Here is a 14,945-nt window from a genome sequence, read left to right as displayed (position 1 = left end):
TGTAAACAAGATGATACCTAGGTTCAGGCAATAACAGGTCAAAGGTTACCAAATTAGTAAGGACATGGTCTAGCAAATATAGTATTGTGTGCACATGTTAACAATACGAAAGCAGTACTCATGGCTACTATGCCATATAGAAATTTAGAACTATCGCATCTGATTACTCAGCACAGTTTAAAAATCATCAAAACTGCAAAATTTAAAGTAAATTAATAAAAGGATTAGTCTGTTTTAAAGCCAAACAGATGCTCGAATACCTCCTCATTTCCTATGCCAGACTGTGCAAGTTCCACACCTACATTCTACTTTTCCACAGTGAAGACCGAAGAGAAATATTTATTTGACACCCTTCCAATATTCTGGAACTTTACACACAGGCTACCCACTTAGTGTTAATGGGCCTGATCTTTCCCTGTTTAACCTCTTCCCTATAATGTATTTATAAAATATCTTCATATTCTAATTCTGTTTGCAAGTCCTTCTTCGTGCCTCCCTTTTTGTTCTTCTCATTGGTTTCTTAAGTTCCCTCCTGCACTTCCTGTACTGCTCGAGGGCCACAACTGAATTTCTCCCTTTGGATTTGCTAAAAACCTTACTCTCTTCTTTTTCTAGTTCTGAATTGTCATAGAAATCTGGCAAGATCCTGCTTTATTTTAATAAAATCTGTCTTTCCCCACTCCAAAGCCATCTTTTGCAGTCCATTGTTTCCATGACCAGAACAAAATTGAACCATACCATCTTGTGGTCACTGTCACTAAAATGTTCGATGGCAAGTGGCAGTAGGAGAACATTTGTATGCTTTCTTTCCCCAGAACCAGATCCAACACTCCACCACCCCTTATTAGGCCTTCTACACACTGATATAAAAAACTCCCCTGGATACATTTCAAGAAGTCCACACCCCCTCTAAACTCTTAAGGATATGCCTATTGCAATTCATGTTGGGAAAGTTGAAATCCCTAATGTAACTACCCGATTACTGTTACACACCTCTGTGAACAGTCTACATATTTGCTCCTCTATTTCCCACTGACTCTTTCGGGGCCTATACTACGCTCTTTGGGGCCTATAATATTATAATACCTAAAATAGTAAATTAGATGCCCCCTTAACGTCCCTAAGTTCTACGCACCATCCTTTTACACCCTCCTCTGTCTTACCTAAAGATCCTATAGCACAGAATGTTAAGTTAGCAACCCAGCCCTTCCCTCACCATGTTTCTCTGATGGCAACAATATCATTCTTCTGTGTGTCAATCCCCGCCATTAACTCATCAGTCCTGCCCATTACATTCCTCAAGACCATCCAGCCTTGCCTTACTCTCTTGACACTAAACATAGCTGAACTCACTCAGACGTGATTCATTTGCTGTAGAATGATGTGTCAGTTTCATTGATATTCTCTGAATTCTTGATGTAAGACTTCATTCTTTACCAACACAGTATCAATTTGGTATTTGGTACCAACATGTACAACATATGGGGAGGCGATGGCCTGTATTATTATCACTAGGCTATTAATCCTTAAACCCAGGTAATATTCTAGCAACCCGGGTTCGAATCCTGCCATGGCAGAGGGTGGAATTTGAATTGAATAAAAATCTTGAATTAAAAATCTAACCATGATTATGAATCCATTGCTGACTGTCAGAAAAATCATCTGGTTGTAAGAATAATAGGGTGGTTATGGTAGGGGATTTTAACTTTTGAAACATCAATTGGGACTGCCATAGTGTTAAAGGTTTAGATGGAGAGGAATTTCTAAAGTGTGTACAAGACAATTTTCTGATTCAGTATGTGGATGTACCAACTAGAGAAGGTGCAAAACTTGAGCTACTCTTGGGAAATAAGGCAGGGCAGGTGACTGAGGTGTCAGTGGGGGTGCACTTTGGGGCCAGTGACCATAATCCTATTCGTTTTAAAATAGTGATGGAAGAGGATAGACCAGATCTAAAAGTTGAAGTTCTAAATTGGAGAAAGGCCAATTTTGACGGTATTAGGCAAGAACTTTCAAAAGCTGATTGGAGACAGATATTCACAGGTAAAGGGAGGCTGGAAAATGAGAAGCCTTCAGAAATAAGATAACAAGAATCCAGAGAAAGTATATTCCTGTCAAGGTGAAAGAGAAGGCTGGTAACTATAGGGAATGCTGGAGAACTAAAGAAATTGAGGGTTTGGTAAAGAAAAAGAAGGAAGCATATGTCAGGTACAGACAGGATAGATCAAGTGAATTCTTAGAAGAGTATACAGAAAGTAGGAGTATACTTAAGAGGGAAATCAGGAGGGCAAAACGGGGACATGAGATAGCTTTGGCAAATAGAATTAAGGAGAATCCAAAGGGTTTTTACAAATATATTAAGGACAAAAGGGTAACTAGGGAGAGAATAGGGCCCCTCAAAGATCAGCAAGACAGTCTTTGTGTGGAGCCACAGAAAATGGGGGCGATACTAAATGAATATTTTGCATCAGTATTTACAGTGGAAAAGGACATGGAAGATATAGACTGTAGGGAAATAGATGGTGACATCTTGCAAAATGTCCAGATTACAGAGGAGGAAGTGCTGGATGTCTTGAAATGTTTAAAGGTGGATAAATTCCCAGCACCTGATCAGGTGTACCTGAGAACTCTGTGGGAAGCTAGGGAAGTGATTGCTGGGTCTCTTGCTGAGATATTTGTATATTCGATAGTCACATGTGAGGTGCCGCAAGACTGGAGGTTGGCTCACGTGGTGCCACTGTTTAAGAAAGATGGTAAGGACAAGCCAGGGAACTATAGACCAGTGAGCCTGACATCGATGGTGGGCAAGTTGTTGGAGTGAATCCTGAGGAACAGGATGTACATGTATTTGGAAAGGCAAGGACCGATTAGGGATAGTCAACGTGGCTTTGTGCGTGGGAAATCATGTCTCACAAACTTGATTGAGTTTTTGGAAGAAGAAACAAAGAGGATTGATCAGGGCAGAGTGGTAGATGTGATCTATATGGGATTCAGTAAGGCGTTTGACAAGGCTCCCCATGGGAGACTGATTAGCAAGGTTAGATCTCATGGAATACATGGAGAACTAGCCAGTTGGAAACAGAACTGGCTCAAAAGGTAGAAGACAGAGGGTGGTGGTGGAGGGTTGTTTTTCAGACTGGAGGCCTGTGCCAGTGGAGTGCCATCAGGATTGCTGCTGGGTCCTCTACTTTTTGTCATTTATACAAAAGATTTGGATGCGAGCATAGGAGATATAGTTAGTAAGTTCGCAGATGACACCAAAATTGGAGGTGTAGTGGACAGCAAAGAGGGTTACCTCAGATTACAACAGGATCTTGACCAGATTGGGCCAATGGGCTGAGAAGTGGCAAATGGAGTTTAATTCAGATAAATGTGAGGTGCTGCATTTTGGGAAATCAAATCCTAGCCGGACTTGTACACTTAATGGTAAGGTCCTAGGGAGTGTTGCTGAACAAAGAGACCTTGGAGTGCAAGTTCATAGCTCCTTGAAAGTGGAGTCGCAGGCAGATAGGATAGTGAAGGTGGCATTTGGTATGCTCTCCTTTATTGGTCAGAGTATTGAGTACAGGAGTTGGGAGGTCATGTTGCGGCTGTACAGGACATTGGTTAGGCCACTGTTGGAATATTGCATGCAATTCTGGTCTCCTTCCTATCTGAAAGATGTTGTGAAACTTGAAAAGGTTCAGAAAAGATTTACAAGGATGTTGCCAGGGTTGGAGGATCTGAGCTACAGGGAGAGGCTGAACAGGCTGGGGCTGTTTTCCCTGGTGCGTCGGAGGCGGAGGGGTGACCTTATAGAGGTTAACAAAATTATGAGGGGCATGGATAGAATAAATAGGCAAAGTCTTTTTCCTGGGGTTTGGGAGTCCAGAACTAGAGGGCATAGGTTTTGGGTGAGAGGGGAAAGATATAAAAGAGACCTAAGGGGCAACTTTTTCACGTAGAGGGTTGTACGTGCATGGAATGAGCTGCCAGAGGATGTGATGGAGGCTGGTACAATTGCAACATTTAAGAGGCATTTGGATGGGTATATGAATAGGAAGGGTTTGGAGGGATATGGGCCGGGTGCTGGCAGGTGGGACTAGATTGGGTTGGGATATCTGGTCGGCATGGACAGGTTGGACCAAAGGGTCTGTTTCCATGCTGTACATGTCTATGACTCTATGTCCTTTTGGGAAGGAAACTGCCAATCTGAGATGGTTTGCTCTACATGTGATGGGGTTGACTCAACTGCCCTTTGGGCAATTTAGGATGAGCAATAAATGCTGGCCAAGCTGGTGATCCCTCCATCCCGTGAATGAATTATAAAAAAAGGAAAAACCGCAACCTCTAACTCATCACACTCCCATTTCAGAAACCCCTGCAGCTGTTCAGTGACAAACTTGACCTTAGCACCAGGAAGACAATACACCATTCTGGTGTCACGTCTTCAGCCACAGAAATACCTGTCTGCTCCCCCACCTGAAGAATCCTCTGTCATTGTTGCTTGTTCTTTCTTATTCTCCCCTCCCTGTACAGTCAAGCCACTTATGATGCCAGAAGCTTGGCTCTGACTGCATTCCTCCAAGGTACCAGCTCCCTCATCAGCTTTCAAAATTGAATACTGTTATGTACTATGCCAGACCACTCAAAACATTCTTAAGCAGGCAGCACAGACTGGAACTTTGCTATTTGTTTTGTTAAGTATACAGTCAAAGTTACCTGGAGTAAGTTAGCTAGGTTGACTACCAGGTTTTAAAACAGCCAAAAATTTATTCACAAAATTATGGAATGAAATATAAAGAGCAGAATAAAGAATACGCACAGAACTCAGTCTATCCAAACCAGACTTAATTATGCTGTTCCGAATGTACACAACAGTCCCAATAAACAAACCCCTTAAACATAGAGTAAAACTGAAACAGAGGCTGAAACAGGTCTAAGTTAGAAGGGCAGAAAGAGAGAGAGTCTAGCAGCCTGTTTCAGTCCTCTGCTGAACTGAACTAAAACAAGACTTCAGCTTCTAGGACTGACTACTCCCCTTTCAATATACAGGTCACTTCTAAAACTTAAAAGCTTTGGTCTACAGTTTCATCTGTTTACATATAAACAAAAAGCCTCTCAGTAAACCCTTTCAACGCTGTACCAAACCAGTCGATTCGGAGCCTGGACTGTTTTACGACCTCTCTGAAAAAGAAGGACATAGTATTCTGGAGAAAAGAAACAGCTTTTAGAAAAAAGAACCAGCTTTGTGACAATACTGGTTAGGGAGTGCTCCATCTTGTGCAGCTGGGAGCAGTTTCAGCACATGGTCATTTAGGACACTGGCCATGTTCAGGACTTGCCATACTCCCCAGCTGCACATCCCACCTGGCTGGCCTCTCCTGGCATCTCTTAAACTTACAAATAATGCCTCAGACTAGAATTATTAGTCTTATTTTATTAGACTTCCTACTCTAAGGTTATGAAAAGGTTAACTAAGTTCGTCCCTCTATAATAACTACCCAACAAGGTCATGGCTCCCTCACAGTTTCTCACCTCCAACCACATAGATTCTATCCAGGAACACATCTCATTCAGGGGGAATTAAACTATTTGTGACCAAGACTGCTACACCTTCTCCCTTTTTACATACCTTGTTTCTACTGAAAGCTTTATAACCTGAGATATTAAGAATCCAGTCCTACTCTGGCTTGAGCCAATTCATGCAGAGTTTCTTGTAAATTCAGATTGGTTTCTCTGGAGCTTGAAACTGATCATGTATTTGCAAACTGCCTCTGCAACAAGCTGCTTTATCTTAAATGTAAGTGTGAGCCACAACAATTAATAACAAAATAAGAAAAAAAGCTATGTTAATCATCTTACGTTCAGATTTTTCTGCTTAGCTCTTTTACTATCATGGAAAGATTATTTTGCCAAATTTTGGCCCAGGCCACACATTATGAAATCTGCCATGTTATATGCATTCTGGTTCATGCCCCAAATGTCTACTGATGCTTCACCCTAAGACACTTTCTGGACAGTTCTAATCAGTGGTAGTTTGTCTCTCTGGGATAGGTCAAGGAAGCAGATAGCAAGCTCACCTCAGCCTGAATGGGTTTCAAAGCCATAATGTTAGATATTGTTCTGAATCACATACTAGCCATCCAACCAACAGACTTAACCAAATTTTATCTACAAGTGCCTAAGTGAACACAGCTGTAAAATACAATGTGTATGCTTCTGAGGTGCCACAGTTTATTTTAACAAAGAAACATTTTAGCATAAGATGCAAATGGGGAAGACTGATGCACAAAACTGCAATGCTTAAGGTATATGCTGCCAATCTTACAAGAATAAAAACCTTTTCATGGAACAGTCCAGAATTTGGGATCTATCCTAAATGGCAACAGGCCCTCGAACCATATCTGACAGATCCAATTTTTTTCTGGGGAAGTGAAATGAAGGTGGACCACAATCCCACAAAATGAAATCCTGACATCAGCAATGCAGGAGGACAGATAAAGTCAGTAGAACTGTAGCATGTTATTTCAACAGCCAGCCCTTTAACAATTTCCAATTGCCAACTGTAAGTACAATTAAGGCTCAGCTACTGTCCACAACTTATTATCATTAAGCAAGAGTGGGGAGGTGGTGGTTGCAAATTCACAATTCAATTGACAGCTCTAAAAGTTAATAAAGAATTAGCTGCCTTGAATGTGGGGCTATATATGCAATTCTGCGGGATTTGCCAGGAGTTAAGTACTTGAGCAGGTACTTCATTCTTTACATGTGAGAAAACATTATTTTCAGCCTGTTATTCAACTGCAAAATTATAATTTATAAGATGAGCTTGCCCTTGGACTCAGAAGGTAGCTGAATTGCCTTTGCTTGCCCACGATGAACACATTTCTGTGAAATCCTTTGAAAGTCACCTAAAAGATACACTAGTTTGTTTAAACTAGAGTTAACTAAAAAGCAGAAAGTGCTGAAGAAACATAATAGATGTAGCAGCATCTATGGAGAGAGAAACAGATTTAACGTTTCGAGTTCAACGTGATGATGCATCTCTTCTTCTTGAGTTTGACAAAAGTCATACAGAATTCAAAACATTAACTTTCTCTCTCTACAGATGCTGCCAGACCTGTTGTGTTTCTTCAGCATTGTGTTTTTATTTACAATTTCCAGTATCTGCAGTATTTTGTTTTTATTACTGAGTGAACTACTGCATTTAATTTTTTAAAAAGCATGTAAGTTGAAATGGAACTGACATGGATAACAAGGAGATGAAAAAGAAATCTTTCACTTGGTAAGCTTGAAAGCAAGGCTGACAGATTGCTGGTGTTATTCAAATTGGACAAATTACTACTTTGCACAAGAGCTGGCAAACAAATGGAATGGGCTGCCAAAGAACTATCAAAATATTACACAGTGGTTATCACAACTATCATGAGATATGTTATTCCCTCAACGTCAATCAATAAACCATAAGGATCTCTTACTGTCCTAAATGACATTTCTGAAGAGTTAGAATACAATAAAAAGGCATGTTATTAAAATGTGTTCTACAACCAAAGTTAATTAAATATCTAGTGCTCAAAGGCGCTATTTCTAACAAAATGGCCATATAGTGGTGCTGAAAGAGAATGATAATCATCCCATGGATATCGATGCCAACTGCTGTATTTCCTCCACAATTAATATCAATGAACACAAAGCAGAGTGAGTTTAAACTTACAACATCCCATCTGTTAGACTCAGTTATATACCATGTGGTATTTATTCATTGACCAAAGCAGATTTACTGTTTTTAAATTCAATATTATCATATACCAGTCTGGTCTATCATCTGCTAAACTGCTGATAAAAATCAGGGTAAACTTTTATAAGGTCCCTTGATTCTTCCAGCAAAGTCAGTGTGCTTTAATGGGAGAATCCTCATTGGAATTCACTCTTTTCATCTCAACAATGTTCCTTGGTAAAACGTCACAGTCGGGATCACAGAGCTGAATCAACAAGCAATGAAGGTTCTCCTTTCAGGAGTCCTTGAGCACTGACAATTCTCGCAGTCGTGATGCTTTTAATTGTTCAACTTCAATTTTAGCTCTGAGCAGTTCTTCCTCCAGTACATGTAATCTTTTAAGACTTTCTCTTTTCTCATCAAGATACAATCCAAATTTCCTTTGGTTTTCTAGAATAAGCTCTTGCTCTTCTGTGGATGCTGCTGGCACTTCAGTCTCATTCCTGGTTCCATAGCGTGGGATGCCCGTTTGATGCTGCTGCAGAAATAAAAGGTCATCCCTTGTAAGAGGTCTAGGAGATGATGTTGAGGGTATTCTAGCACAGGTTGGAGAAAGCGATATATTTGTAATTTGATGAGTCTCTGCCTTGTCCAATCCTTCAAAGCTGTTACTCAGCTGTGGCTGAGTAGTTAACAGAGATTTCCCTTCACTTCGTTTTCGTCCTGCCTCTGGGGCTATCCACCTAGGAAATGCATAAGACTGGTAGCCTGAGGTTCCAGGCTGTGAGTAAGAACTACTAGGCACTTCCATACAGATATCTTTTCTTGAAGCAGAACTCCTTCCATAAGGCCTGTATTAAAATAAATTTTCAAAATTGCATGAATATTTCAGCTCAATAATGACCCAAAGCTTTATTGCACAATAAAGTAGTTTCAAAATATTTATGATTTGACATCAACCGCATCATGTCTTCTTGTGGAGTTTATGAATTTACAAGGTGTAAAACCACATCCAAAGTTTCACATTGTTTATGAACAAGTTAATTCACTATTTTTTAAAACATTGCAATTTTTTTAGTTGCTTGTGATTATATGTAGAGAAATAGTTTCCCTGATGGCTACATAAATTTAAAAGCTGGAAGTGGGTACTACAGATGCTGGAGATTAGAGTCAAGATTATAATGGTGCTGCAGAAGCACAGCAGGTCAGGAAGCATCCGAGAAGCAGGAAAATCAACTCTTCGGGCAAAAGCCCTTCATCAGATTCCTGATGAAGGGCTTTTGCCCGAAATGCTGATTTTCCTGCTCCTCGGATACTGCCTGACCTGCTGTGATTTTCCAACACCAATCTAATCTTGATATACATTTAAAAGGCAATTAAAGGCATCTTACAGAAAAGAGAAGTCTAATTCCCCAACTTTGCCTGAATTAATCATCCAGTATAGAGATGAGCATGCTAAACTACTTCTGATCACAACTAAACTCTAAACCGTTACAGCCATTTCACTTATTCTGCCTGTACCAACTCTTTAAATGAGCACCATAAAAAAAGACTGCAGATGCTGGAGATCTGAAACAAATAGAAGGATCCTGAAAAAAAATCACTGAACCCAAAACAGTGATTCTGCTTTCTCTCCACAGATACTAGCAGACATGTTGAGTTTTTTTCAGCAATTTCCATTTTTGTTTAAAATGAGCACCATAAAATAGTGCCAATCTTCTGCTTTTTCCCATACCCTTACACATTATCTTTATCCAAATAAACATCCAATGTCTCTTGAAGGCCTTGAATGTCTAATGATCCTTTTTTATAAAAACAAAAAATCTGCCATCCTTAATGCGACACCAAATCCACAACAAAATGGGCGAATAGGGATTGGGAATAAATACTGGCCTAGCTAGCCAACCCACATGCCTTAAATGAGTAATGAGAGTTGTAAACGTTGTCATTTATTGATCTAAGTGTCATCCCCTAAATGGAATACTAAACTAAGATCTTGTCCCAGATAGATGTTGACACCTCTTAATGGAATCTATCTTGGTGTCTTGGACAGTATTCATCTTTTAACCAATATCACCTAAAACAGGTAGACATTATTTATCTAGCTGTTGTGCATAACGTAATGACAAAATTTTGCCTACATTACACTTGACAGAAGACTCCAGAAGTGATTTGTTACCTGTGAAACATTTTGGGACATTTCTATTGTGATGAGGTATATTACAATTGTAAATTATTTCTGTTTCTTCTCTTTAGCAGCAACCAGTAGCATTTGCCAATTTAATTCAGTTGGATGTTTCTTATTGGTGTGATAAGGTGATATATCACAACTAGTGTCAATGTCTCTGAACTATGTGAAAGTAGGGAAAAAGATTCAGTTCAACTATTTAACCTGGAATTTCAGCAGCCATTACAACCAAGAAAGAGGGAGGTAAAAACAATGCAAGCCGCCGACCTGTCAACTCTCCAGCTCCATCCTGCATCTGGGTAATTTTTATGAAGGTGGAACCAGCATCGAGAACACCTTCCTTCTTCTTAACTTCCATCACAGCCAGTTGCTCCCTTAAAGCTAAAAGCCACTGATTAGCCCTTTAGTTTCAAGAGATTATCCAATGGCCTTAAGCTCTGTATCCAGTAAACTGGCTACCAAACTGAATGTCACTGAGTGAATAACTTACATCGTCCACCCCTTCTACATTGTCCTCAATATTCCAAAATGTTTCACAGCTGGTTGGATATTTTTGAGGTATAACGACAGTTATGTAGGCAAAGATGTCAGTCAATTTCAATACACCAAGATTCAAGAAACTCCAAATAAATCAGGATGGTATAATCTTTCAGTGATGCAGGATGAAAAAGGGGTTTGTGGGTCAGGATAACAAAGGGAGTTTACATACTTTTCTGGTAGGTAGAGTTTTAATTTACAGAAATGTGAGGTGCTGCATTTTGGAAAGGCAAACCAGGGCAGGACTTGTACACTTAATGAAAAGGTGCTGGGGAGTGTTGCTGAACAAAGCGACCGCCGAGTGCAGGTTCATAGTTCCTTAAAAGTGGAGACACCGTAGATAGGATAGTGAAGGCGGTGTTGGGTATGCTTTCCTTTACTGGTCAGAGCATTGAGCATCAGAATGGGGAGATCATGTTGCAGCTGTACAGGACATTGGTTAGGCCACTTTTGGAATATTGTGTGCAATTCTGGTCTCCTTCCTATACAAAGGATGTTGTGAAACTTGAAAGGGTTCAGAAAAGATTTACAAGGATGTTGCCAGGATTGAAGGATTTGAGTCATAGAGACAGGTTGAATAGGCTGGGGCTGTTTTCCCTGGAGCATTGGTTGTGGAGGGGTGACCATACAGAGGTTTATTAAATCATGAAGGGCATGTACAGGGTACAGGGTCTTTTCCCTGGGGTGGACTCCAGGACTTGAAGGCATAAGGTTTAAGGTGAGAGGGGAAAGATGTAAAAGGGACAGAATGGGCAGCTTTTTCACGGAGATGGTGATGTGTGTATGGAACGTGCTTCCAGAGGAAGTGGTGGAGGTTGATACAGTTACAATATTTAAAAGCATCTGGACGAATAGGAAGGGTTTAGAGGAATATGGGCCAAGTGCTGGCAAATGGGACGAGATTAATTTAGGATATTTGGTCGGCATAGATGAGTTAGACCGAAGGGTCAGTTTCATGCTATATATCCCTATGACTATCTTTTACATCCACTTGAGAAGACACATGACACTTAAATTTAATGGTTTGTCTTCAACAATGTAGCACCTCCAAAATATTGGATCAAACGTCAGTTCAGACTATAAGCTTAAATCTGAAACTAATTGAACCAAAACCTCCTCAGAGGCAAGCAGGTGATCAACTGAGTCAAGCTAATACAATACATATTTAAATCTAAATCTTGGCAGCAGAAAAGTATAATGCAAAGTGCAACTCACTATAGGGGAAATAAAATAGGAAAAAACCCTAAAATGTATTTAGGGTCTTTATTTCTGAAATTTTAGGAAACTCATTAAAAGTTGTCTCGAAAAAGCAATTAAACTTACGTATTATATTGGTTCAACAAAGGTGTTATTTGGCCATTACTTCCTCTTGCCATCTTAAAAGTAGGGATAGTTTTCTCTTCCTCAACATCAATAGCTTCTGATTTCGTAATTGCTTTCATGGCGTTTCCTGGTTCTTGATCAGCTATATCCCAAACACACACTTTAATAGCAGCTTGTTCCACATACTGATGAAATTCTTCTTCAGTCATTCCTTCTGGTGGCACAACCTCTTGTGATGCACTGCCTGATGACTGACTTCTGCCATCTATTTCTCCATGTGCTTGTTGCAGAAAGGGACCATGACGAGCTTTCCACCTGTTGATCCAGCCAACAGTTGGAACAAAATTTCTGATCTGCATAGCATCTGCCAGGCCCTTGGCCTTTGCAGCCAAGGCTTCATCTGAGACAACTACATGTTGTGCTCTGGCAACCTGGAACCACTGTAAGAGGGCAGTATCCACATCAGTATCCCTCCCTTCTCTTTTCCGTTTACGATCTGGATTGCTGTTATTGTGCCATTCCATTAATACTTTTTCCTTGTTCTTGATTAGCCTGGAGATGACAGGCTGTGTTACACCAAAGCGCTTTGCCAATTCCATCTGGGAGATCTTTTGCCTCTGAAGCAATTCAAGCACTTGAATCTTCTCAGATAAAGTAAGTTCCTTCTGTTTTTTTCTTGTGGATTCCATGGTGTAACTGAACTGTTCAGCAACTAAACTTTGCACTGAATAATCTAGAGCTCTGACTTGCTCGTTTAAATCAGACTACCTCCAAAGGCCAGCCCCCACTTCAGAAACACACCCAAAACCTGCTTTCTTAGGTAATGATGTGCAAAAGGGCCCATTCAGTTTGAATTTTTAGAGTAATGAGGTGCTGAATGTCTCTATTGTGCAGCATAAAACCCTGAGTCTTGCATAATGCTAAACCAGGGGTCAAGGAAGGTCAGACTAATCCCTCAATGACTGTGTAAGAAACGCCCAGCTAATCCATTGAAGCTGTTAAGTGTATAATGGAAAGCTGTCAATGGCCATTATTCTACACATCTGCAACTACGTATAAACTTATTTCCTATAAACTTAGCTGTTCTGAAATGTGTGCAGCTGCAGCACAAGTTTTAAAAGTTTATACAATACTCTGAAATAACCTTCATACACAAACTGCAAACACATATTCCATATCTATTTTTAAAGCTCACTTGCCTATCTAGTAAACATGTTGTAAAACCATATAAACTTTAAAAGTTTTGCCACTTTTCTCTTCCACATTAAGCCTACAATCACGTGTTTTGTATACAAATGCTACTGACCTCTACTCTTCACCCCTAGTTCCTACCAACCACTGCGACAGGAACTAAGCTGAAAAGGGGGGAGGGGAGAAAGAGATTCCTTCACTATCATTAGTAGAATACAAAACATGGACTTTAAATCTCACAAGGAAGGCACCATTTTAAAAATCTTTAAAGCTGAACTGTGCATACAACATATTGCTTTTTACAACTGAACATTCAAAAATAGAAGTTTGAGTTTTGTAAACTGCATCACCTTCTACTCTAATTATGATCCATTCCTTTGCTGAAGATATTGACATAAGGTCAGGAATGTTTACATGCATGTCTACAGTCTTACAAAATCATGGCCTTTTAGTTGTTCTTCACATGTGAGGCTTGTCTGGGGTAAATGCAGCTGAACCAAATTATATTCTCAGCGCATGCTTGCACATGTACATTTTCAGACAATATTCACTGTAATCATAATTCAGATAATTTTCAATGTTCTGTGCAAGGATACTAATATCATTTTAACACTGAATTCTAGTTGAAATCTATTAACTAAACATGGAAATTGAAAACAGGCAGTTACTAGCTAAGCATCACACCAGGCAGTCCATTTATCTGTGGGGCCACTGGTAAAATTTGTTTTTGCTGTTTACATGCAGTAACAAGACATAATGGTTCATTGCATAAGTGAGAATCTTATTAAACATTAGGGAGATTATATAAACTGATTTTATATTGCAGATATTTCATTCTTATAATACAGAGCACATTCAGAAATAGGTAAATTAGGCATACATTGTTTCTGCAAAATCACACTCAGGATCATCATCTGCTAATGATTAGTGTTATCATTAGCAGAAGAGGCAGAATGAGCCCTCAGCCTATCGGGTTATAGTTGATCCATTTACAAATGGCAGTGAATATTATTTACCTCTTAACTGACAGCTGGCACTTAATCGTTCAAAGCAGGGTTTAACTTTCCTTAGGATAATTCCCCTGAAAGCACCTGAATCATGACATTTTTCAATGATATAGTGTAGCTGTTACACGAGGCAAGCCTTGAGTTGAATCAAAGATACAAAGAAAATGACACATAGATAGATAAAGGTACAGGTAATGTTGAGGAGGCAGGGAGACTACAGAATGACTTGGACATGCTGCAGAATGGGCGAAAATGTGACAGATGGAATACAATGTGGGAAAGTGTATGGTTATGCACTTTGCTACATAGAATAGAGGCATAGATTACTTTCTAAATTCGAAAGGCTTTGGCAATCTGAAGTACAAAGGCACTTAGGAGTCCTATTTCAGGATTCTTAAGGTTAGCATGTAGATTCAGTTGGTAGTTGAATGAATGAATGAATGACTTATTTATTGTCACATTTATCTTCCGAGATATATTGAAAAGTGATATAACCACAATCTGGCACCATTTTGAGATACTGTACAAGAAAAATAAACAGCCAGAAGGTGATGAATCTGTAGAATTCATTGATGCAAAGGGCTAGAGAGGCCAAGTCATTGAGAGTATTTAAGACAGAGATAGATAGGTTCCTGATTAGTAATGGGATCAAACATTATGGGGAGAATTCAGGAGAAGAGAGGTTGGAAACTTGTCAACAAGGGTTAAGCGGTGGAGCAGACTCCATGGACCTAATAAAATATGAAAAAGCTTGTTCTGTGTTAGCACCTATGGGAATGAGTAATATTTGTGAATGCAGAGCAAAATAATATCATACATCAGCCTTTAACTGTTTAGATAAATACAGCTCAAGTCACACAATGTCACCATTTTGTTTTAATACCCAGCACTGCAAACAGTAGAAATAAACCATCAAGTGATCAAAACAATCCACATTCTCAATAAGATACATAAAATTTGCACACTACACCATGTTCTGTAAATTTATTCCTTCCCTTCA

At 39.6% G+C, this 14,945-nt stretch overlaps 2 protein-coding genes across 3 annotated transcripts in view; both read right to left on the bottom strand.

Moving 5' to 3' along the window:
- rad54b (RAD54 homolog B) overlaps positions 1-14,945 on the bottom strand; it is a 209,963-nt gene that overhangs the window by 117,135 nt on the left and 77,883 nt on the right. The window lies entirely within an intron of this gene.
- LOC140477043 (uncharacterized) lies at positions 2,411-12,838 on the bottom strand. The gene is made up of 2 exons (XM_072570211.1): positions 11,748-12,838; positions 2,411-8,550 (listed from the first exon to the last, which is right to left on the bottom strand). Exons 1-2 carry the CDS (start codon positions 12,434-12,436, stop codon positions 7,995-7,997), a joined length of 1,245 nt encoding a protein of 414 aa, XP_072426312.1. The 5' UTR covers positions 12,437-12,838; the 3' UTR covers positions 2,411-7,994.

This window comes from Chiloscyllium punctatum, chromosome 5 (genome assembly GCF_047496795.1).
Source record: "Chiloscyllium punctatum isolate Juve2018m chromosome 5, sChiPun1.3, whole genome shotgun sequence".
Taxonomy (NCBI): domain Eukaryota; kingdom Metazoa; phylum Chordata; class Chondrichthyes; order Orectolobiformes; family Hemiscylliidae; genus Chiloscyllium; species Chiloscyllium punctatum.
Note: the sequence above shows the minus strand (reverse complement) of the source record. Positions and strands in the feature narration are given on the sequence as shown.

Coding starts and splice junctions, on each gene's coding strand:
- LOC140477043 (XM_072570211.1), bottom strand. CDS start 12,436: ATGGAATCCACAAGAAAAAAACAGAAGGAACTTACTTTATCTGAGAAG. Junction 8,551..11,747: donor TTGTTGAACCAATATAATAC/GTAAGTTTAATT, acceptor ATTTTAATACAG/GCCTTATGGAAGGAGTTCTG.